We start from the raw sequence: 23,980 nt of genomic DNA, 5'->3' as shown, positions 1-23,980 counted from the left end.
GCAGACTACTAACATTTTTAAGTGAGGTACAAATATGAAATGTTTTTTTCCCCCCAAATATTCCCATTTAAAAGCATGCTTATAAATACACATTTTTCAAATAAATAAGATCATACAATATATGCTACTCCGTAATCTTTTTACATTTTAAAAACTGTATTATGGACATCTATCTGTGTGAATACATATAGGTCCAGCTGCCTACCTTGTCCTTTGTAATGACAGTGTTTTATTCCTTTGTGCAAATGTACCATAATTTAACCAATACGTCATAAACACACCTCTTAGCTGGTTCCAACTGTTCCCTATTATACGTTATATTATATATATATATATATATATATATATATATTATAAATGCTGCAGTAATGTACTTCCTTGTGCTTTTCAGACAGTTCCTTAGGATAAATTCCTAAAAGTGTTGGCAACTCAGCTGCACCTCTAAAAACGGTAGCTATTACTACTACTTTACAGCATATGTAAGGTATGTAAGCTCAGGCAAGTTCATAAACAAAAGTGCTCAGTATAACTCAGTTACACCATGCAGCATGTTACCATCCCTTAGGGAGTTAATTTCACTTGGTCAATGTTAGCTGATGTGTATTTAACCAAACCAACCCATTGCCCTTGAGCTAATTCTGACTCATAGCTGTCCTATAGTGATGTATGTTTAACCCGTTGTTCTCAAGTTGATACCGACTAATGGCGACCCTCTAGGACAGAGTAGAACTGCCCCATAGAGTTTCCAAGGAGCACCTGGCAGATTCAAACTGCGGACTTTTTGGTTAGCAGCAGTAGCATTTAACGACTACACCACCAGGGTTTCCGACGTGTTTAGACTTCCTTTATTTAGCATTTTTATATCTTTGTAAACCAATAATCGTATCTCTAAGATCAATAATGAATAGTACCACAAACATTTCAGATGGACAAACTGAGATGAACTAAATTTGATGGTGACAATAAGGCAGGAACAAAATCTGAACTAGATTCCAAATACTGCTCTTTCTGAAAGGCCACAATATTTCTCTTAAGCAGTCACTAGACTTAAAATTGGCATTTTCTGATCATTATTTAATACCAAAGATGAAACCACAGGTTTCAAATAACATCTATAACACACCTTTCAATTTCCCATCAAAGTCGGGGCTTGTGGCCACCTGGAGTCCTGGGTGTGGTAGGAGAAAACAGTTAACACTGGAAAAACACGAGTGGATGTGATTTCGAACATTCTGAATTTCCTCATGTTGATGTTCCTTCACCTGCCAATACAGACCAACAATTTGTCAACGACCATTTCTTTATCTCACTAAGAACCACTAGCACAGGATAAAGGAGAGAAGATTTCTCAACTCAGATGGATCATAATGGCCTATGTTTTGTCCAATGAGAAAACTCAAAACTCTAAGAAGCAATAAATGCATAAATTTGATTAACCATGGATCAGCTCCTTTACCTAACAGAGAACAGGTACCAAAGGCTTTCTAAAACAGAATACTGCACAGTACTTAGGACGAGCAAGAGAAGGTTTGTGGGCAGTTAGTAGTGACTGACAAAGGGCTGTTGTGTTTTGGTTTTAGAGAACAGGCTAGGCCTGTTTATATCCATCCCGAAACAAATGAGAATTTTGAATAGGAACAACTGAACTAAATTTCTGAATGTGACTCTCTAAAAGCACATACAGAACCTAGTATAGTGTGAAATAGAAACCACAATCAAAGCTGAGGCTTTTGCCCAGAATTCTCCTCTACGATCTCTGAGCATTATATACCCAGATTTTTTAAAACTTATCCATGAATAAATGAGTATATGCTAAGATTCCATACAAATATTTAACACATTTAATATAATTTTCAATAATCTGCTTTAAATAGCTGAAGGCAAAGGAGAAAGATGCTACCTACTTTTGGGGAATTCCTCAGATGGTTATATTCCTACTTACCTGTAGACGCTTATCCAAAAATGCCATTCCTCCCTGTAAGCCATAGTTGTATTCGTAAGGGAAACTCCAGTCTCGAACCAAAAACATCAATGTCTATTTTGGAAAAGATAGCATATTATATTGTTGCATAAATGCATTTTCAAGATAACAACTGCAATACTTCTTTGCATAATGCCAGGGCTTTTTCAAAGGAAGCAAGGAAATGTGCTGAAGGATTTATCTATTTGGTAATGTCTTAGAAACCTTATAAACACTAGGACATGTATAAGCCAAAGGTGAGGTCAACATAGTCCATCTGCTATTTTTGTTCTCACAGGTTAATAGGAACAGAAGGAAGAGACAGAGGAAAAAAACGTTAATCAGGGCTCTGCCCTTAAGGCATGTTTGGGAAATGTGGTAAAGAGCAAGAGAGAAAAAAAGAACATGGCACCAGATAATCATGAAATTGGAAAGAAAAAGAAAACTAAATTGAATAATGTTCAAGTACTTAAAGTATCTCTAATCGCCCTGAGGTTACTGTGCATTCTCATCCTCAAGAGACAATTAGCTAAACAGGGCTCAGCAAGCTTTTTCTGTGCAGGGCAGAGTAAGTATCTCAGTCTTTGCAGGCCACACGGTCTGCCACAACTACTCGCCTCTGATGTAGCAGGAAAAGTACTCACGGACAACAAACGAGCATGGCTGTGTTCCAAGAAAACTTGTGAACACTGAAATTTGAATTTCATATAATTTACATAAAATCTTCTTTTGATTTTATTTATTTATTTTTTTTAATTATTTAAAATGTAAAAACCATTTTTAGGTCTCAGGTCATATAAAAACAGGTGGTGGGCCAGATTTGGCCCATGGGCCATAGTTTGCTGACCTCTGAACTGAAGTAAAGGTATGAATTATTTTCATAATTAACATACTACCTGGAAGGGTTTTTGGGAAATTTCATCCATTGCCAGACGACCATATTCTGTGAAGAGCTATAAAAAAGAAGAGTTATAGTTTATAGCACAAAATTACTTAAGATATTTCTATGACTGATTCTTCAGTAAAGTTTTCATTTAAGACTGGATACCACTTACATTGAGACCAAAATTCTAGTTTCAAAAGCCCACAGGGGCCATCAGCCTTAAAATAACCTTGGCCATTTCTCTCACATCCCACATCCCAATCCACCAACAAATTCAGTCTCTGACCCATTACTCCATGTGGCCTGGAATACTGCAACAGCCTCCGAACTGGTCTCCTCCCTTTCTCTCCCTCCCTCCCTTCCTGTGTCTTTATCTGCTTCCTGCTGTTACCTCTTGGGGCAATAGCTGCTACATCTTACCTAAGGGTATGAGCTTACAAAGAATGAAGAAAAAGGCCGCACTAAGGCACACTACCGTGAAAATTTCTACCACCAAGATCTGTAAAGCTACAGAGAAAGAAAGATAAAAAAAAAAATCACGTATAAAGGATCAAGAATCAAATGTGTAAGACTTCAGCAGCCACACTGGGAGCTGGGAGGCAGTGAAGCAATGCCTTTACAATCCTAGAAAAGTATTCCCATTCTATAATTCTAGGATAAAATTAAAATATTCTCACACTTGCAAGACCTCAAAAAAGCTACCTCCTATGCATCCTTTCTCAGGAAGCTACCAGAGAATAGGTAGAATTAAGGAGAGAATAAACAAAAGATTAAATGGGATCCAAGATACAGCAGCCGACTGAAGAAGGAATTGGAAGATACTGCCAGGATGATGGCAAAGGAAAGCCACAGATGACAGATGGGCACAAGGCCTAGAAAACAGCAAGTCCAGACTAGAGCAGGAGAACATACCGCCCGGTTATGATGCCTCCCCAGGGAAAAGTCGGTAGAACCTGAAGTATTAAGACCATACTGAGAAGTTTTAGGATTCTATCAGTTTGCAGATGTTTTAGCCATAAGCACACAGAAAACTAAACTGAAATGAAAAAGGCAATAAAGGTAACGAATTACAGGAAATGTAATCACAGTTTACGATATGCCTCAGCTGTGAAGAACATACATACAAATACAACAAGATAAATACGAATACTTTTTTAACCAGAAATTGTGATATAGCTATTGGGAAGATGAAAGGAAGAAAACTTTACATGTGTTGGGGGTAAGGAGAGCTAAACCCTATTTTCACATAAAGAAGTTATTCACATTTAAATTTTGAAAACCAGGGAGCAATATAAGCAGGTACAGCAAATAGCAGAAGGCACAGCTAAAAGAACTCAAAGTGGTTGCCTGTGAAGAGAGGGGCCAACAGGAGGAAAGGATATTTTTGCAGGCTATTGATTTTTAAACTATGTACATGCATTACTTTGTTTTAAAAAAATTGTTTAAAAAGAAACAAGTACCTGATACATATAAAATAGTATATATAAAAATAAAACAAAAACATACAAAACTATATAAGACTGCAATCTCCTATCCATAATTCTGAAATCCAAAAAGCTCTAAAAACCACAAGTTAGGCAGCAAACTCATGTGGAGACAAAACCTGTGCTGAACTGATCTGAGGCATATTATAGTCTTTATCCCATTTCACATGACGAGTATTCGTTTCTCTACAGAAATATCCACATGTCTGATTAGGAGGTACTGCTTAAACACCCACTCCTGTCCTAAACCTCACACTGCATGTGTTGTTTTTGTTAGGTGCCGTCAAGTGAATTTGGACTCAAAGCAACCCTATAGCGGAACTGCCCCATAGCGTTTCCAAGGAGCACCTGGTAGATTCAAAACGCCGACCTTTTGGTTAGCAGCCAAGCTCTTAACCACTGTGCCATCAGGGCTCCGCACTAAAACCCAAAAAATGCTGAATTCCAAAACACATATAGCCTTAAAGGGTTTTAGATATAGGACTGTTGTCATGTGGTATATGTTTTATATATACTTATACATATAATATTACTTATATATTTATCACGTGTTTACAAGTACATAGAAAGAATGTATTCCAAACTAACAATAGTCATTACTCTGGGGAAGAGGAAAGGGAGCCTCCAAACTTTATTTGGGATGATCTTATTTTTTACAAGGACAATATCCTAATTTCCTAAGTGCCACAATACATTATTAATTTTAAAAAAGAGAAAGATATTAAGTTGATAGAAATCATAATACCATTTTACAGAGCGTAATTCCTGCCTTTATGAAGAAGGCAGAACATGAAGGAGACACCTCCACCAGGAAGGAAACCTTCCCTGATCCCTCAGGCCGGCCTGATAATACCTGGGGCATCTTGCTCACTCAACACTTAATACATTGCATTTATGTTCAGAAGTCTGCTTTTTTTCCACCGATATGGAGTCAAATCTATCCATTTTTATTTTGCGTTCTACCTGCTTAGAAAATTCTCCCTCAAAGCACCTACATTTTTCTTATCATAAATGGTTTCTATTTTTTTTACATCAAAATTCTTAAATTCTCTGGAATTTATTTTAGTATATAATACAAGGGAAGGATCTAATTTTTTTTTAATCTAAATAGCCAACTGTTCTAACACCATTTACTCACCTTTTATGGTATATTACATTTTTATATATTAAGTAGAAGGAAATATATAAAAAGTACTATATCATAAATATAGCACATTGATCTATTTCTTCCTGTACCAGTACCATGTCATTGTAATTATAGCTTTATAATACATACTGAGTCAATTCGCTCATATTTCTTCCACACTCTGTAATTTTCCTGACAGGTTACAATTTAAATTTCCAAACGAATTTCAGAATAATTCTGTCAAGTTCCCAAAATAATGCCTTTATGATTTTGTTAAATAGGGAAGAACTGACGATTTTATAATACTCAGTCTCAAATGAGATAATGTATGTAATACACAGCACAGTGTCAAGCACAGAATAAGCAATGTTATTATCATTCCCATAAAGAAGAAAACAAGGCCTATTTCTGCATGTAGTCAAACTCATTACACGTTTCATTACAATTGTGAAGTGCCTCATATAGATCTCAATAAGTTTTTAATATTTTGTTTCTATGGTAAATATTTCCCATTATATTTTTAAGCTGGTTACTGTTGGCAGATAGGAAAGCTTACTGATTTCTTTGTATTGTATTTTGTGATGGGTACCAAGTTTTTTTTCTAAGCTCTAAATGTTATCCTGTTGATTCTTGTAGGTTTCCAGCTACACAAACATATTATCTACTTCTTTTTAGCATTTATATATATGAAGCTTCTGGGTCCATTATCAGCCTTATCAGGTGATTCAAGTCCTGTCACCCCTACTCTCACCAATCAATGCCCTAAATATAGCCACATCCCCTCACCCCCAGTCTACAGCACTATCACCCACAGAATGCTCCAGACCTCCCTTCCCCCACCTCCCTGAACTTCCACTGTATCGGCTGCAACTTCAGATCCACAATTAACAAGCTCCCCTAAATTTCCATCTGCTTCTCTCTGAGCATTTCCTCTACCTCCTTGCTTTAACTAAAAGGTGACTTCCCCTCTAAGAACACAGTTTTCCCTGAAGACATCTCAAGTAGTAGCTATTATTCTCACACTCCATGAGTCTAGGATCAGACTTCCTTGCTTCCCCTTGTCACTTCTAAACCATTATTCTCCATCTTCTTGTAAAAAGCTCTACTCTCTTAGAATCCACACCATTCTATATACCAGTATCTTCTCTCATTCCTTACTGCCGCCTACTTACTAACCACCTCGTCATTTGCTCTCGTTCTTTGAGGGCTTCAGCACCTGTCCCAGTCTTCTTCTCCACCAAATAAGGCGCTCCATTCAATCCCTGCTTTTCAGCCCTTCATCCTCTCACCTCTAAAGACCCTCTCCACTCCAGTAAAGCCACACTTTGGACTCTGTCACCAACCATAAGAGTTCCTCCTTCAAAACCACAAATTCAAAGCACTCTACTCTGACTACAACCTCCCTCAACCTTCTTGAATTACTAAGATATTCCTACTATTACTGTTCTTTGGGTTTACCAGGACTTCCATTCCCAAGAACCTTCTACTTCCCTTCCAAACATAGGTTCCCTCTTCCAGAATTCCCTCTCTCAATGAAAAGAACCACCAACCATCAAGGAACTGACAAAATTATCCATAACACCTACTTCTATCTCAATCCCCAAATTCTTTCATCACCAAGTCTTTAGCTATTGCATATAACTCCAAACAGTATTTTTACTACATATTTACTACAGAAAAAAACAATGCATTCTGCTTGGTAATAATCTCTAAACTTTAAAATATACTATCTTAATAATCAGCCTCAAATACTTACAATTACATTCAGTCAGTTATGGGACTCAAGAATATGGGAAATAATAGAGCTACAAAGAACTAGTTTAGGAAATTCTTACAGAAAACATGGTTTTGAATTGAGTTCAATGAATGGAAATAATATGCCTAAATGGAAGTAGAATATATACTACAGAAAACATCTTGTTTCAATAGTTAGAAGAATTAAACAAGCTGAAATCTGTGGCAATTATGCACATTTGCTTTACTGGAGAAGAGTGCTTATGCTAGAATGAAATGAAAAATCATAACTGATAATGGAAAGAAGATCCATGTTTAATGGACTGCCCTGATAAATAAACCAAGGCCTGGATTTAATGCAACTGTAATCTGGAAATCAATATAGATGTCTAAGAAGGAGAGTAGCATGACCCCAAGGACACTTAAAAAAGATGATTCAGCAGCATATAAGGCAGTTTGAAGGTAGGAGAAACTGAAAATAGAAGGTCAGCTGAAAAGCTGTCATAAGGCCAGACACAAAGTAAAGAGAATCAGCGTAGAACTTCACTAAAGAATCAGGAACACTTGATGTTGAACTGATTACGGGAAAGACATGCTTAAACGTGTGTTGGGTTTAAGGAACCAGAGGAGCTCTTGAGAACAGAATCAAAGGAGAATTGTGTACTTGCATCGTAATTTCCTTTCCACCCACGCCTGTTCATTTATGTATCTCTCTCACTGACTAATTACACAATCCAGGAAGGTAAGAACCACGTCTACTTCAATCACTATTATATCTACAGCACTTTTTCCACTGCCTCACATAAGGTAGGCATTCAAAAAGTGTGTGTGAAAAAAGTGACTCAGGAAGAAGTAAGTTTCAGGGGAAATAATGACACGCTCAGATTTTGATGGAGCTTTTCTACAGAGCAACAGTTTTCAACCACTCAGTCATGGCACAGGCACAGAACCATCAAAAATAAAGTACAAATAACGCTACCAGTAGCCTTAAGCACCACAGTTTAGAAATAACTTTCTTTGTTTTAGTAGAATATAAATTAGAACTAATTGAAGGTAATTCCTATATATAATTGATACTAACACTCTGATATGCTTCCTAGAATATTGGGGGTGGGGGAGAGTGGAATTAGAGGAGCATGCCAGGAATTGCATCCAAGTGTGGAATACCCAAGGGAGAGAGTTTTGATGGGAAAAACAGCTAAGAGTTGCTGCTGCTCTGAAGAACAGAAGACACTGAAGAATAATAGTAATAGGAGTAGAAATAATGAGAAGCATTTATCAGGCACATACTGTGTGCCAGGTGAAACCCTGGTGGCATAGTGGTTAAGTGCTACAGCTGCTAACCAAGAGTTCGGCAGTTCGAATCCACCAGGCGCTCCTTGGAAACGATATCGGGCAGTTCTACTCTGTCCTATAGGGTCGCTGTGAGTCGGAATCGACTCGAAGGCAGTGGGTTTGGTTTTTTTGGGTTATATGCCAGGTACATACCTCTATGAAATTACCAAATAATTTAATCTCACCTGGATTATTATAATAGCTTCATAATCAATCTCACTGAATGCATTCTCGCTCCCCTACAATCTATTCTAAACATGGCAGCCAGATCCACTTACGTCATATCAATCATTCCTCTGCTCAAAACCCTACCATGGCTACTCTTTTACCCAGAAGAAAAGCCCAAGTTCTTAAAATGGCCACAAAGGCCTGGCATGATCTGGACCTCACTGTCTTTCTGAGTTCACCGCTTAGCCTCCTCTCCATCACATCCTCCAAACCCACCCTCTGGTCTTCTAGCTGTTCTGTGAATCTGCCAAGCACACTCTACCTCTGGGTCTTTGTTCTTGCTGTTCCCTCTTTTATAGCACTTTTCCCCTAGATAATCTGCAGGGCTTACTCACTCACTTTCTTCTGTTCCCTGGTCAAATCAATGAGGTCTTTCCTGACCACCCCAGCTCCATCCCAGCAATGGATATACTGAGTATAGGACTACTACAAACCGAACACCTTCCTCCACATTTCAACCTTTTATTAAAAACTACTCTGTCCTCAGGAGCAAAAGAGAAAGAAGGAAACCAAAGACTCAGAGAAGAAACTAGTCTATATACTAACAATCTACACGAACCACAGCCTCATATACCCTGAGACCAGAAGGACTAGATGGTGCCCGGCTACCACTACCAACCATTTTGATTAGGGCCACAAGAGGTGAATTCTGATAGAATAGGAAAAAAATGTGAAACAGAACCCAAATTCTTAAAAAGTCCAGGCTTACTAGACCAGTTGAGACTAGAGGACTCCCTGAGACTATGGCCCTGAGATACTCTTTAAACTTGGAACCAAAACTATCCTTTTAGCTAAACAGATTGGCTCATAAAATAAAAAACATTACCCATGAGCACTGAGCTCCTTTAAAAATCATCTATATGAGACCAAGCCATCAACAGTTATCAAAAACAAAGATGAGAAGGTAATGGGACAGGGAAACTAATTACTGCAAACGGAACAACCAGAATAGAAACAATGAGAATGTTGAGGCCTTGTGAAAAATGTAACCAATGTCACTAAACAATTTGTTTAGAAGCTGTTCAATGGGAAACTAATTTGCTGTGTAAACGTCCACCAAAAATACAGTAAAATATTATTATTAAAAAAAAAAAAAACTACTCAGTCCTAAAATTATTCTCAGTCATAAAACTTTTAAATGATACATTATGATGTTAAAAACTTCATGAGGAACACATACCTGCAGCTGTTGAAGATCGTCTTCCTGAATGTTCTGGGACAAATTGTAAATCTAGAAAACAGAAATCCAGCTTGATACCAGTCTGGCTTACTTCAACAAAATCTCAAATAAATCTAAAATTTTATACAATTAAAGATGTACACATAACCATCTGAGACCTGTTCAAACAATAATAGTAGTTGTATTTGGAAAACGATACACATAAGGCTAAAATCATAAAATTCTTCCTTTATAGTTTTAAACATGTTTTATCCTAAGTTCTTACCCAAATCTATATTTTCTACAGGACATAATTAGTATAATTTCAATTTCCATTTTTCAGACATTTCTTAGAGCATTTTATATATAGTTAGGACCAAAGTGGAAAAAACAGTTTAGCTCTTTCTTGAGCTTTTAAGAGCTTAACTTAGGTCTACAGTCTAAAAAGAACATTTACATTTCCATCAGAGGAATTCTGATAGCAAAATAGTAACTGAAACTAGATTCCTCCCTTTATTTGATTTCCTCTGCAAAGTGTTTTCCTCATCAAGTGGCTTTACCTGAACAGAACTAGTCATGGTGCTTAGAGCAAAGATGGTGGCACAATCTTTCACCGTTGACTGGCTGTCGAATGCCCCCTGGGTGTCCATCAGAATAACTGCAACCTGAAAAGAAAAGAAAATACCAATGAAAAAGGTTGAAGTAAGGAGAAAAGTATAGTTAACATTTAAATGAGCCTTAAGTACACACACATAGGTTCTACTGGAAAAGCACAATTATGTGTATGCTCTGCTTTGACCAAAGAACTTTGCTGGAGAAGACTATCTGCTCTGACCTGGTGCGCAGGTACAAAACAGAGGCATACAGACCAATACGGAAAGAAGGAAAAATCACCCCATCAATCAAAACAGCTAAAGAAGTCCATTAGTTTATCCACTCAGCCATTCAGATTAATATTTTTTGTTCGAAAACAAATTAAAAATACCAATTTGACTTAAGGATAGTCCAATAAAAATAAAACAAAAACAGATATTTTGGGCAATTGCCTGCAAGGCTATGTTTCTCTCTCAAATTTCTAGGGTTTTCTGGTTGTTTAGTAAAAGAAAATTAGTATTTACTGTAACTTTTATAACAGAGTAACTACACCAAAGATGCCAAATGAAAGCAAGGAGAATCCCAGCTATTATTGTACTCTATAAAATATAACGAGGCTTAATGAAATCTTATGCTTTCCAACATGGCTAATGGATCTAACCTTTCCACCCTAAAAGTGAGATTTATGCAAGACATGAAATAAGATACAGTCTCTTACTGTCCTTATACAATTTGTTACAATTCAGTCATATGACTTAAAAATAAAATTTCAAATTTATGCATAACATAACTGGTTCCAAGACAGGATAGGGTTAAATATGTTCAGAAGGGTAACTAAATTCATCAACAAGTGCCTGACTCTTTGCCAACACTTGACTCATTGAAATAGCAAGCAGAGAAACTTTCTATAAAGCTCTATTGAGTCTAAGAGGAGGAATGTCATACGGTAAATCCCCAAACATAAAAAAGTTAAAAAAAAAATTCAAATTGCCAGCTTTTCTGTTAGCAACCAAGCGCTTAACCACTGAACCACCAGGGCTCATGGTAATAAATACAAATGAAAATATTATAAGCTATTTTTATTCTTAGAAATAATTGTCAATGATTTAAACTCAAGTTCCATTGGTCACATTAATTATGAGTTAATTTTCATATACCAAATTCAAAATTGTGGTGTGTATATATATACATATATACATATATATATATATATAAATTGTGGTATAAAATATATATATAAATTCAAGCAAAAAAGGGATCTCTGCAGAAAAGAAAGATAAACCTAAACCAAATAAAGTTTCCACCCTTAACATACTGAAACCTGATGATAAACAACTCGTCTGGTCTTTGGTCACTAATGTTTAATGTGTCAAATCTATTCTTGAGACGGTCTCGATACGCATCGATATAGAATACTGAGGAATCTGTGAAACATTTCATAACATGGAGGAATCTGGAATTACGGAATCAGCATTATGCTGAGTGAAATTAGTCAGTTGCAAAAGGGCAAATATTGTATAAGACCACTATTATAAGAACTCGAGAAATAGTTTAAAGAGAGAAGAAAATATTCTTTGATGGTTATGAGAGTGGGGAGGAAGGGAGGGTAGGAGAGGGGTATTCACTAATTAAATAGTAGATAAGAACACTTAAGGTGACAGGAAAGACAACACACAATACAGGGGAGATCAGCACAACTGGACTAAACCAAAAGCAGTTTCCTGAATAAACTGAATGCTTCCAAGGCCAACATAGCAGGGGCGGGGGTTTGGGGACCATGGTTTCAGGGGACATATAAGTCAATTGGCATAATGAAATCTATTAAGGAAACATTCTGCATCCCACTTTGAAGGGTGGCACCAGGGGTCTTAAACGCTAGCAAGCATCCATCTAAGATGCATCAATTGGTCTCAACCCACCTGGATCAAAGGAGAATGAAGAACAAGGACACAAGGCAATTATGAGCCCAAGAGACAGAAAGGGCCACATGAACCAGAGACTACATCATCCTGAGACCAGAAGAACTAGATGGTGCCTGGCTACAACTGATGACTGCCCTGACAGGGAACACAACAGAGAACCCCTGAGGGAGTAGGAGAGCAGTGGGATGCAGACCCCAAATTCTCATAAAAAGACCAGACTTAATGGCCTGACTGAGACTAGAAGGACCTCGGCGGTGGTCATGGCCCCCAGACCTTCTGTTGGCCCAGGACAGGAACCATTCCCGAAGCCAACTCTTCAGACATGGATCGGACTGGACAATGGGTTGGAGAGGGATGCTGGTGAGGAGTGAGCTTCTTGGATCAGGTGGACACTTGAGACTGTGTTGGCATCTCTTGCCTGGAGGGGAAATGAGAGGATGGAGGGGGTTAGAAGCTGGTGAGATGGACACGAAAATAGAAAGTGGAGCAAGAGAGCAGGTGGTCTCAATAGGGGGAGAGTAATTGGCAGTGTGTAGCAAGGTGTATACGGGTTTTTGTGTGAGAGACTGACTTGATTTGTAAACTTTCACTTAAAGCACAATAAAAATTAAAAAAAAAAAAGAAGCCATTGGTCTGGCAAAATTCTATCATGCAATCTCCAGTGTCTCTTCTGTCACGAAGGCCATATTTTCCAACTACCAATCCTTCTTCGTCTCTAACTTTTGCATTTCAATCGTTAGGAATTACTAATGCATCTTGATTGCATGTTTCATCAATTTCAGACTGCAGAAGTTGGTGAAAATCTTCAATTTCTTCATCTTTGGCCTTAGTGGCTGGTGCATAAGTTTGTATTAACTGGTCTGCCTTATAGATGTATGGATATTATCCTATCCCTGACACTGTTGTGATCTTGAAATATTCTTTTTCACGATGTGATGTCATTCCTCTTCAATTTGTCATTTGTAGCATAGGAGACCATTTGACTGTCTGATTTAAAATGGCCAAAACCAATCCCTTTCAGCTCACTAGTGCCTAGTATACTGATGTTCATGCGGCTCCATTTCATTTTCCGTGACTTCAATTTTCATACTTCATATATTCCACATTCCGATTATTAATGTATGTTTGCAGCTGTTTCTTCTCATTTTGAGTCGTGCCACATCAAGCTTTACTTCATCTATGTCATTAAAGTCAACTCTACTTCAAGGAGGCAGTTACTCCTCAGTCGTCTTTTGAGTGACTTCCAACCTGAGAGGATCATTTTTCAGCACCGTACAATACAATGTTCCCCTGCTGTTCATAAAGTTTTCACTGGCCCATTTTTTTTCAGCAGTAGACCGGAGATCCTTCTTCCTAGTCTATCAGTCTGGAAGCTCAGCTGAAACCTGTCCACCACGGGTGATCCTGCTGGTATTTGAATACCAATGGCATAGCTTCCAGCATCACAGGAACACGCAAGCCCCCATAGAACAACAAACTGACAAAATCCACTCAAAAACAGATTTTCTGCAATGAACACTAATGACTGAAGACCAGACACAGGACATCATATATAAAGACAGCAAAAGGTCATTAAAAAGACAGGAAAGAAAGAAAAGACCAAAATGATGGTCAGAAGAGATTCTTTAAGTTGTTCTTGAATGTAGAGTAGTTAGAGCAAAAGAAAGAAATGATGAAGTAAAAGAGATGAACTGAACATTTCGAAGGGCAGCTGGAGAATACAAAGTCAAGTATTCTAATGACATATGCAAAGACCTGGAGACAGGAAACCAAAAGTCAAGAACACGTTCGGCATTTCTCAAGCTGAAAGAACGGAAGAAAAAAATTCAAGCCCTGAGTTGCAATATGGAAGGATTCTACAGGGCAAATACTAAACGACACAGGAAGCATCAAAAGATGGAAGGAATACAGAGTCACTGTACCAAAAAGAATTGGTTCATGTTCAACCATTTCAGGAGGTAACATAGGATCAAGAACTGATAGTACTAAAGAAGTTCAAGCTGCACCAAAGGCACTGCCGAAAAACAAGGCTCCAGGAATTGGTGGAATATCAATTGAGATGTTTGAACAAATGGATGCAGCACTTGAAAAGCTCACTTGTCTATGCCAAGAAATTTGGAAAAAAGCTACCTGGTGAACCGACTGGAAGATACGCTATTTGTACCCATTCTAAGGAAAGGTGATCCAACAGAACAAGGAAATTATCGAACAATATCATTAGTATCACATGCAAGAAAAATTATGCTTAAGATAATTCAAAAGCAGTTTCAGCAGTACATCGACAGAGAAGTGCCAGAAATCCAAGCCAGTTCAGAAGAGGGCATGGAAGGAAGGATACTATCGCTGATATCAGATGGATCCTGGCTGAAAGCAAAGAACACCAGAAAGAAGTTTACCTGTGTTTCATTGGCTGTGCAAAGGCATTTGACTACATGGATCGTAACAAATTACGGATAACATTGCTAAGAATGGGTATTCCAGAACACTTAAGTGTGCTCATAAGGAACTTGTACTTACACCAAGAAGCAGCCGTTCAAACACAACAAGGAAATACTGCATTGCTTAAAGTCAGGAAAGATGTGTGTCAGGGCTGTTTCCTTTCACCATACTTATTCAGTCTGTATGCTGAGCAAATAATCTGAGAAGCTGGACTATAGAAGAATAACAGGGCATCAGGGCTGGAGGAAGACTTGCTTAACAACCTGCAACATGCAGATGATACAACTTGTTTGCTATAAATAAAGAGAACTTGATGCACTTACTGATAAAGATCAGGGATCACTGCCTTCAGTATGGATTATACCTCAACAGGAAGAAAATAAAAATCCTCATATCTGGACCAAAAAGCAACATCATGATAAATGGAGAAAAGATTGAGACTGCGAAGGACTTCCTTTTACTTGGAGCCGCAATCAACACCCATGGCAACAGCAGTCAAGAAATCAAGACACATTACACTGAGCAAATCTGCTGCAAGGGTTCCTTTTAAAATGTTAAAAAGCAAAGTTGTTACCTTAAGGACTAAGGTGTGCCTGACCCAAGCCATGGTGTTTTCAATCACCTCATATGCATGTGAAAGTTGGACAATGAATAAGGAAGATTGAAGAATTGATGCCTTTGAATTATGGTGTTGGCAAAGAATACTGAATATACCATGGACTGCCAGAAGAATGAACAAATCTGTCTCAGAAGAAGTACAGCCAAAATGCTCATTACAAGCAAGGATTGCGAGATTTCACCTCACATACATTGGACGTATTATCAGAAGGGACCAGTCTCTGGAGAAGGACATCATGCTTGATAGAGTAGAGGACCAGAGAAAGAGAGGAAGACCCTCAAGGTGATAGACTGACACAGTGGCTGAAACAATGGGCTCAGGTATAACAATAATTGTGAAGGTGGTGCATGACTGGGCAGTGTTTTGTTCTGCTGTACACAGAGTCACTACAAATCGGAGTGGACTCAACAGCACCTAATGACAACATAAAAATGATAGACATAGGAGGCTTTATCCCACCCACACTTAATCCATTTTATGATGAAGACACTGTCACACTATATGAACAATCAAGAATAATCACAGCTGGGACAACTGGATATCACATGCAAAATGAATGATATTGGACCCTTTCCTCATACTATATACAAAAATTAACTCCAAGTAGATCAAAGACCTAAATGTGAAAGCTAAAACTAAAAATCTTACAAGAAATAGGAATAAATCTCTATGACGTTGGATTAGGCAATGGTTTCTAGGTGTAACAGCTGAAGTACAACGAAAGAAAAAACAGATATAAAATTTTTGTGGTTCAAAGGACATTATCAAGAAAATGAAGAAGCAACCTCAGAATGGGAAAAAATATTTGTAAAATATATACCTAATAAAGATCAAGGATACAGAATATATAAAGAACTTTCAGAACATTAACAAGAAAAAGATAAAAAAAACACAAAGGGCGTGGATTTCTCCCCAGAAGATATACACAAACATATACACGAAATGATGTCCAACATCATTAGGGTAATACATATCAAACCACAATGAGGTATCACCTCACATCCACTAGGATGGCTACAACAAAAAAGACAGACAGTATCAGGTGTTGCCAGGAATGTGGAGAGAGTAGAGCCTTGGGCATTGCTGGTGAGAATGTAGACTGGTACAGCCACTTTAGGGAGCAGTCTGGCAGTTCCTGGAAAAGTCAGACAGGGAGTTAACCACGTGACATAGAAACTCCACTCCTAGGTATTCACCCAGGAGAACTGAAAACATATGTTCACACATACGTTCACAAATGTTCGTAACAGTATTATTCATAATAGCCAAAAAGTGGAAATAACTCAAATGTCCACCAACTGATGAAGAGATAAATAAATGTGATATGTCTACACAATGGAATACTATTCAGCCATAGGAGGCAGTATCACAAATGGGTCATGTGGGCATGGGGCTAAGCCGGGAAGCTCAGACACAAAAGACTCACACTGTGTAATTCCATTTTCATAAAATGTCCAGAATAGGCAGACAGAGCCATGGAGAAGGAAAGTAGGTTAGCGGTTGCCAAGGGCTGGTGGAAACGGAGAATAGGGAGTGGCTGTTAATGGATGCGGAGTTTCTACTTGGGGGTAATGAAAATGTTCTGGAACTAGGGCAGGGAGTAGAGAACAGGTGGGGGGGGACAGAAAAGGTGGTAATAGGGAACCCAGGGTTGAGAAGGAAGAGTGTTGACATGTCATAGGGTTGTTAACCAATGTCATAGAACGATGTGTGTACTAACTGTTTAATGAGAAACTAGTTTGTTCTGTAAACCTTCATGTGAAGTACAAAAAAATTTTAAATAAAAACAAACAAATATTTTAAAGTTTTAAATTAAAAAAAAGAAAATGTTCTGGAATTAGTGGTAATAGTTGCACAGCCTTGTAAGTACACTAAAAACCAATGAATTGTACATTTAAAAAGGGTGAATTTTATGGCATGTGAATTATATCTCAATTTTTTAAAAAAGAGCTTATCATGGCATATATTTGCTAACTATAACAATGAAGCTAAATAGAGGAAACAAGGGGAAATACCAAAAACAAAGTCTTTGAAAAAAGAGAGTCATTATACATACCTAAATAACGCTCTGGACCACCACTCATCAGTCAGTTTGCCATACTGTGGTGGCTTGAGTGTTGCTGTGATGCTGGAAGCTATGCCTGCCTCAAATATCAGCAGGGTCACCCATGGTGGACAGGTTTCAGGGGAGCTTCCAGACTAAGACAGACCAGGAAGAAGAACCTGATGGTCTACTTCTGGAAAAAACTGGCCAGGGAAAGCCTTATATATAGCAGTGGAACATTGTCTGATATAGTGCTGAAAGATGGACCCCTCAGGTTGGAAGGCACTCAAAATACGACTGGGCAAGAGTCGCCTCCTCAAAGTGGAGATGGATGTTAATGACACAGATGACATAAAGCTTTCGGAACCTTCATTTGTTGATATGATATGGCATGACTCAAAATGAGAAGAAACAGCTGCAAACATCCATTAATCATCGGAACATGGAACATACAAAGTATGAATCTAGGAAAACTGCAGGTTGTCAAAAATGAATTGGAACTCATAAAGATAGATGTCCTAGGCTTACTGAGCTAAAATGGACTGGTATTGGCCATTTTGAATAGGACAACCATGTGGTCTACTATTCTAGGAATGACGAATTGAAGAGGAATGGCATCGCATTCATCTTCAAGAAGCACATTTCAAGGTCTATCCTGAGGTACGATGCTGTCAGTGATAGGATAATATCCATATGCCTACATGGAAGACCGGTTAATAGGACTATTATTCAAATTCGCACACCAACCACAAAGGCCAAAGATGAAGAAATTGAAGATTTTTACCAACTTCTGCAGTCTGAATTAATCGTACATGCAATCAAGATACACTGATAATTACTGGTGACTGGAATGCAAAAGTTGGAAACAAAGAAAATATATCAGTAGTTGGAAAATATGGCTTCAGTGACAGAAACCATGCCAGAGATGACATGATAGAATTTTGCAAGACTAACCACTTCTTCATTACAAATACCTTTTTTCAACAACATAAAAGGCGACTATACACATGGACCTCACCAGATGGATACCCAGGAGTCATACTGACTACACCTGTGGAAAGAAAAGATGCAGAAGCTCAATATCATCAGTCAGAACAAGGCCAGGGGCACACCGTGGAACAGACCATCAACCGCTCAGTTGAAGCTAAAGAAAATTTTTAAAAAGTGTGCACTGGACTGGACCAAAAGCAAAGAAGTTTCCGGGATAAACTGAATGCTTCAAAGGTCAGCAGAGCAAGGGCAGGGGTTTGGGGACTATGGCTTAAGGGGACTTCTAAGTCAATTGGTAAAATAATTCTACTATGAAAACATTCTGCATCCCACTTTGAAATGTGGCGTCTGGGGTCTTAAATGCTAACAAGCAGCCATCTAAGATGCATCAATTGGTCTCAACCCACCTGGATCAAAGGAGAATGAAGAATACCAAGGTCACACCATAACTATGAGCCCAAGAGACAGAAAGGGCCACATGAACCAGAGACTTACATCATCCTGAGACCAGAAGAACTAGATGGTGCCCGGCTGCAACTGATGACTGCCCTGACAGGGAGCACAACAAAGAGCCCTGAGGGAGCAGGAGAACAATGGGATGCAGACCCCAAATTCTCATAAAAAGACCAGACTTAATGGTCTGACTGAGACTAGAGGAATCCCGGCGGTCATGGTCCCCAAACCTTCTGTTGGCCCAGGACAGGAACCATTCCCAAAGACAACTCATCAGACATGGAAGGGACCGGACAATGGGTTGGAGAGAGATGCTGACGAAGAGTGAGCTACTTGTATCAGGTGGACACTTGAGACTGTGTTGGAATCTCCTGTCTGGAGGGGAGCTAGGAGAGTACAGAGGGTTAGAAACTGGCAAAATCATCACGTAAGGAGAGACTGGAAGGAGGGAGCGGGCTGACTCATTAGGGGGAGAGTAAGTGGGAGTATGGAGTAAGGTGTATATAAGCTAATATGTGACAGACTGACTTGATTTGTAAACTTTCACTTAAAGCACAATAAAAATTATTTTAAAAAAAAAGTGTGCAAGAGCCAAAATATGATCCTCAGTATACTCCACCTGAATTTAGAGACCATCTCAAAAATAGATTTGACATACTAAACACTAATGACCAAAGATACAGAGCCAAAATACAACCTTAAGTATATCCCAACTAAATTTAGAGACCACCTCAAGAATAGATTTGACACTTTGAACACAAATGACCAAAAACCAGAAGAGCTGTGGAATGACATCAGGGACATCATACATGAAGAAAGCAAAAGGTCATTAACAAGACAGGAGAGAAAGAAAAGACCAAAACGAATGTAGGAGGAGACTCTGAAACTTGCTCTTGAACGTCTAGTAGCTAAAGCAAATGGAAGAAATGATGAAGTAAAAGAGCTAAACAGAAGATTTCAAAGGGTGGCTCGAAAAGACACAGTAAAGTATTATAATGAAATGTGCAATGACCTGGAGAGAGAAAACCAAAAGGGAAGAACACGCTTGGCATTTCTCAAGATGAAAAACTGAGAGAAAAAAATTCAAGCCTCGAGTCATAATTTTCAAGGTTTCTATGGGCAAAATATTGAACGATGCAAGAAACATCAAAAGAAGATTGAAGGAATAAGCAGAGTCACTGTACCAAAATGAATTGGTTGATGTTCGACCATTTCAGGAGGTAACACATGATCAAGAACTGATGGTACTGAAGAAATAAGTCCAAGCCGCACCAAAGGCACTGGGGAAAAACAAGGCTCCAGGAATTGACAGAATACCAATTAAGATGTTTCAATAAATGGATGCAATGCAGCAAGTGCTCACTTGTCTATAGCAAGAAATTTGGAAGACAGCCACCTGGCCAACCGACTGAAGAGACACCTCACCAAAGAAGACAGAGAGATGGCAAAGGAGCATATGAAAAGACGCTCAACATCGTATGTCACTAGGGAATTGAAAATTAAAACAATAATTAGATAAAGCTACACATTTTTCAACAGCTAAAATCCAAAACGCTGACCACCAAATGCTGGTGAGGGTGTGGAACAACATAAACTCTCGTTCATTGCTTGTGGGAATGCAAAAACGGTACAGCCACCTTGGAAGACAATTTGGCAGTTTCTTACAAAGCTACACAAAGTCCTGCTATATACCAGCAATCGCGCTCCTACACACTTACCCAAGTGAGTTGAAAACTTATGTCCACACAAACACCTGCACACAAATGTTCGGAGCAGCTCTATTCGTAACTACCAAAAACTGGAAGCAATCAAGATATCCTTTAGTAGGTAAATGGATAAACAAACTGTAGTATATCCACACAATGGAATATTACTTACTGATAAAAAGAAATAAGCTTTCAAGCCACAAAAAGACAGGGAGGAATCCCAAATACATATTGCTAAGTGAAAGAAGCCAGTCTGAAAAGGCTACTTACTGTATGATTCTAACTATATGATATCCTGGATGATGCAAAACTATAGCGACAGTAAAAAGATCAATAATTGTCAGAGGTTCATAGGAGGTGAGGGATGAAAAGGTAGAGCACATGGTATTTTAGGGCAGTGAAGCTATTCTGTATGATACTATAATTGTATATACATAACATTATGCATTTGTCAAAACAGAACTGTAGAACACAAGGAGTGAACCCCTATGCAACCTATGAACTTCAGTTAATAATAATGTATCAATATTGGCTGATCCATTGAAACAAACGTATCACACCAATGCAAGATGCTACTAACAGGAGAAACTGGAGGGAGGGGGAGAAGGAGTATTTGAGAACCCTCTATACTTCCTCCTCAATTTTTCTGTAAACCTAAAACTGCTCTAAAAATAAAGTCTGTTAATTAAAAAAAAAATTAACACAGCATCAATGAGCTGTGGGATTGGAGTCCCCAAAGAGAATAGGGTACAAAAAAAATTTGAAGAAATAATGGTTTCCAAAGTGTCCAAATTTGATAAAAGTCATAAATGTGCAGATCCAAGAAGCTCAACATAACCCAAGTACAAGAAACATAAAGGGAACTACACCAAAACACAACATAATGAAATTTCTCAAATACAGTGATAAAGAGGAAATCTTAACAGAAAACAAATAAAAGAGAAATATTTTGTCAGAAAATCAAAAATAAGGGTAACAGCAGATTTCCCATGAGAAACAATGTCGACAAAGCCAGTGAAGCAACATCTCTAAAGTACTGAAAGAAAAACTGTCAACCAAGAACTGTATACCCAGTGAAAATATTTTCCAAAACAAAAGTGAAACAAAGACTTTTTCAGACATATGGAAGTAGGGAGCATCCACTGCCAGCAGAGCAGCACTATGAGATATATTATAGGAAGTCCTTCGGGCAAACCAAATGGAAATATGGACTGATACAAAGGAATAAAGGGCACAATTATAACTACATGGGTAAACATATAACTTCTTTATTATTTAAATGTCTTTCAAAGGTGACTGTTCAAACATAACTAAAAACAATGGTATTAAAGTAAAACGTGTGATAAAAATAGCATAAAAGCTGGGAGAAGTGGAATGTCAATTATACATCAATAAAGACGTTAAAAAGTTAAAAGGTTGAAGAGAATCTCTGATGGAGCAGGAGAAGAGTGGGATGCAGACCTCAAATTCTCATAAAAAGACCAGACTTAATAGTCTGACTGACGAGACCCCAGAGGTCACGGGCCCTGGACCCTCTGTTAGCCCAAGACAGGAACCATTCCCGAGGCCAACTCTTCAGACGGGGGTTGGACTGGACTATAAGACAGAAAATGATACTGGTGAGGAGTGAGCTTCTTGGCTCAAGTAGACACGAGACTATGTGGGCAGCTGCCCTCTGGAGGGGAGATGAGAAGGCAGAAGGGGACAGGAGCTGGTTGAAATGGACACAGGGAATGCAGGGTGGAGAGGAGGAGTATGCTGCTGTCTTATAACGGGGAGAGCAGCTGTCTCATAAAGGGGAGAGCAGCTAGGAGTACATAGCGAGGTGTGTATAGGTTTTTGTAAGAGACTGACTTTATTTGTAAACTGTCACTTACAGCACAGTAAAAAAAAATTAAAAGATTGAATAAAATGATATCTAAAGATCTTTTCCATGAAAAACTTGCCAGTGTTATATTTCAATATAACTCCTTACTCGCCTTATTCTTTAAAAAAAACAAAAGTGTTAATTAACATCCCCACTTTGCTGCATATTTTTTTTTTTGTATTGTGTATATATCCATAGGAAAAAACTAGAGGGTTTTTCAATATACGTTCTTCTTAAACCACACAAAAGAAGAAAGAAATATAAAAGAATTTAAAAGGCACAAATTCACGAGGAAAAAGAATAGAAGATGGGAAAACAGTAGTCAAGTGTTGTGCATCCACTCTTCAGCTTCCAAAATATTGATCAACTTAGCATTTCGGAAAAAGCTGAGACTGAAGCCTGGGAAGGGAGTGCAGAATTAAAAACCTTAAGCCCTGGAAAACCTCAGAAACTGGAGGCACAAGTGGCTGGAAAGGCGCGTGTCAAGGATCGAATTGCATCCCCCAAAAGTATCTGTCAACCAGGATGGGCCATGATTCCCAGTATTGTGTGACTGTCCACCATTTTGTCACCTGATGTGATTTTCCTATTTTATCAATCCTATCTCTACGACGGCGATGAGATGGGATTGGCAGCAGTTACGTTAATGAGGCAGGGCTCAATCTACAAGATTAAGTTGTTTCTTAAACCAATTTCTTTTGAGATATAAAAGACAGAAGCAAACAGAGAGATATGGGGACCTCATACCACCAAGAAAGCAGCACATGGAGCAGAGCATGTCCTTTGACCCGGAGTCCCTAAGCTGAGAAGTTCCTAGCCCAGGGAAGACTGATGACAAGGAGCTTCTCCCAGAGCTGACAGAAAAAAAGCCTCTTGGAGCTGGCAAGCTGAATTTGGACTTCTAGCCTCCTACTGTGAGACAATAAACTTCAGTTTGTTAAAGCCATCTACTTGTGGTATTTCTGTTACAGCAGCACTAGATAAGTAAGACAACATGCTTGTAGGATGGGGCTAAAATCAGAAGGAATGGGTTCATGTCTGTTTAAGGAACTGACTGTCATACCCCCAAGTCCCATCCCGTACTTTCGGAGAAACATGACTTGGCCCTCTCGACCCTTACAAAGAGTTTATGGAGAGGCCGAATGACAGGGGCTCTGCGCTTGTAGGTTACTAGGGCTGTAGGTTATTAGAGTGCAAGGTAAGACGCCTACTGATAGGTGTAGGAGCAAGTGACTGCCTGCCTTCTGAACAGTGAGATTCCCTAGGGCCCTTTCTCTGTTCAGCTCCCAAAACAATAACGGCCAGGCCTATGCCACTCAGACAAGACTAAGATGAAGAGCAGAATTAACGTCTAAAAAAGTTGAAAACAAAGGCCATTGTCAATACGGCACATTACAGTTATTCTAAGCTCTATGGTACTATTTGGCAGTTTAAACT

At 38.6% G+C, this 23,980-nt stretch overlaps 1 protein-coding gene across 2 annotated transcripts in view; it reads right to left on the bottom strand.

Moving 5' to 3' along the window:
* Nucleotides 1-23,980, bottom strand: part of ATL3 (atlastin GTPase 3) — a 49,280-nt gene that overhangs the window by 7,976 nt on the left and 17,324 nt on the right. Inside the window, exons 2-7 of one of the 2 annotated variants that reach the window (XM_064287891.1) lie at nucleotides 12,699-12,843; nucleotides 10,470-10,574; nucleotides 9,931-9,981; nucleotides 2,857-2,913; nucleotides 1,943-2,035; nucleotides 1,124-1,262 (exon numbers count right to left, since the gene is read on the bottom strand). In XM_064287891.1, coding sequence (XP_064143961.1) covers nucleotides 1,124-1,262; nucleotides 1,943-2,035; nucleotides 2,857-2,913; nucleotides 9,931-9,981; nucleotides 10,470-10,574; nucleotides 12,699-12,749 — 496 coding nt within the window. In that variant the 5' untranslated portion in view covers nucleotides 12,750-12,843. The remainder of the gene's footprint in view (nucleotides 1-1,123; nucleotides 1,263-1,942; nucleotides 2,036-2,856; nucleotides 2,914-9,930; nucleotides 9,982-10,469; nucleotides 10,575-12,698; nucleotides 12,844-23,980) is intronic. The other variant, XM_003419456.4, reaches the window with a different exon arrangement.

This window comes from Loxodonta africana, chromosome 7 (genome assembly GCF_030014295.1).
Source record: "Loxodonta africana isolate mLoxAfr1 chromosome 7, mLoxAfr1.hap2, whole genome shotgun sequence".
Lineage (NCBI taxonomy): Eukaryota > Metazoa > Chordata > Mammalia > Proboscidea > Elephantidae > Loxodonta > Loxodonta africana.
This window is presented reverse-complemented; position numbering and strand designations above follow the sequence as displayed.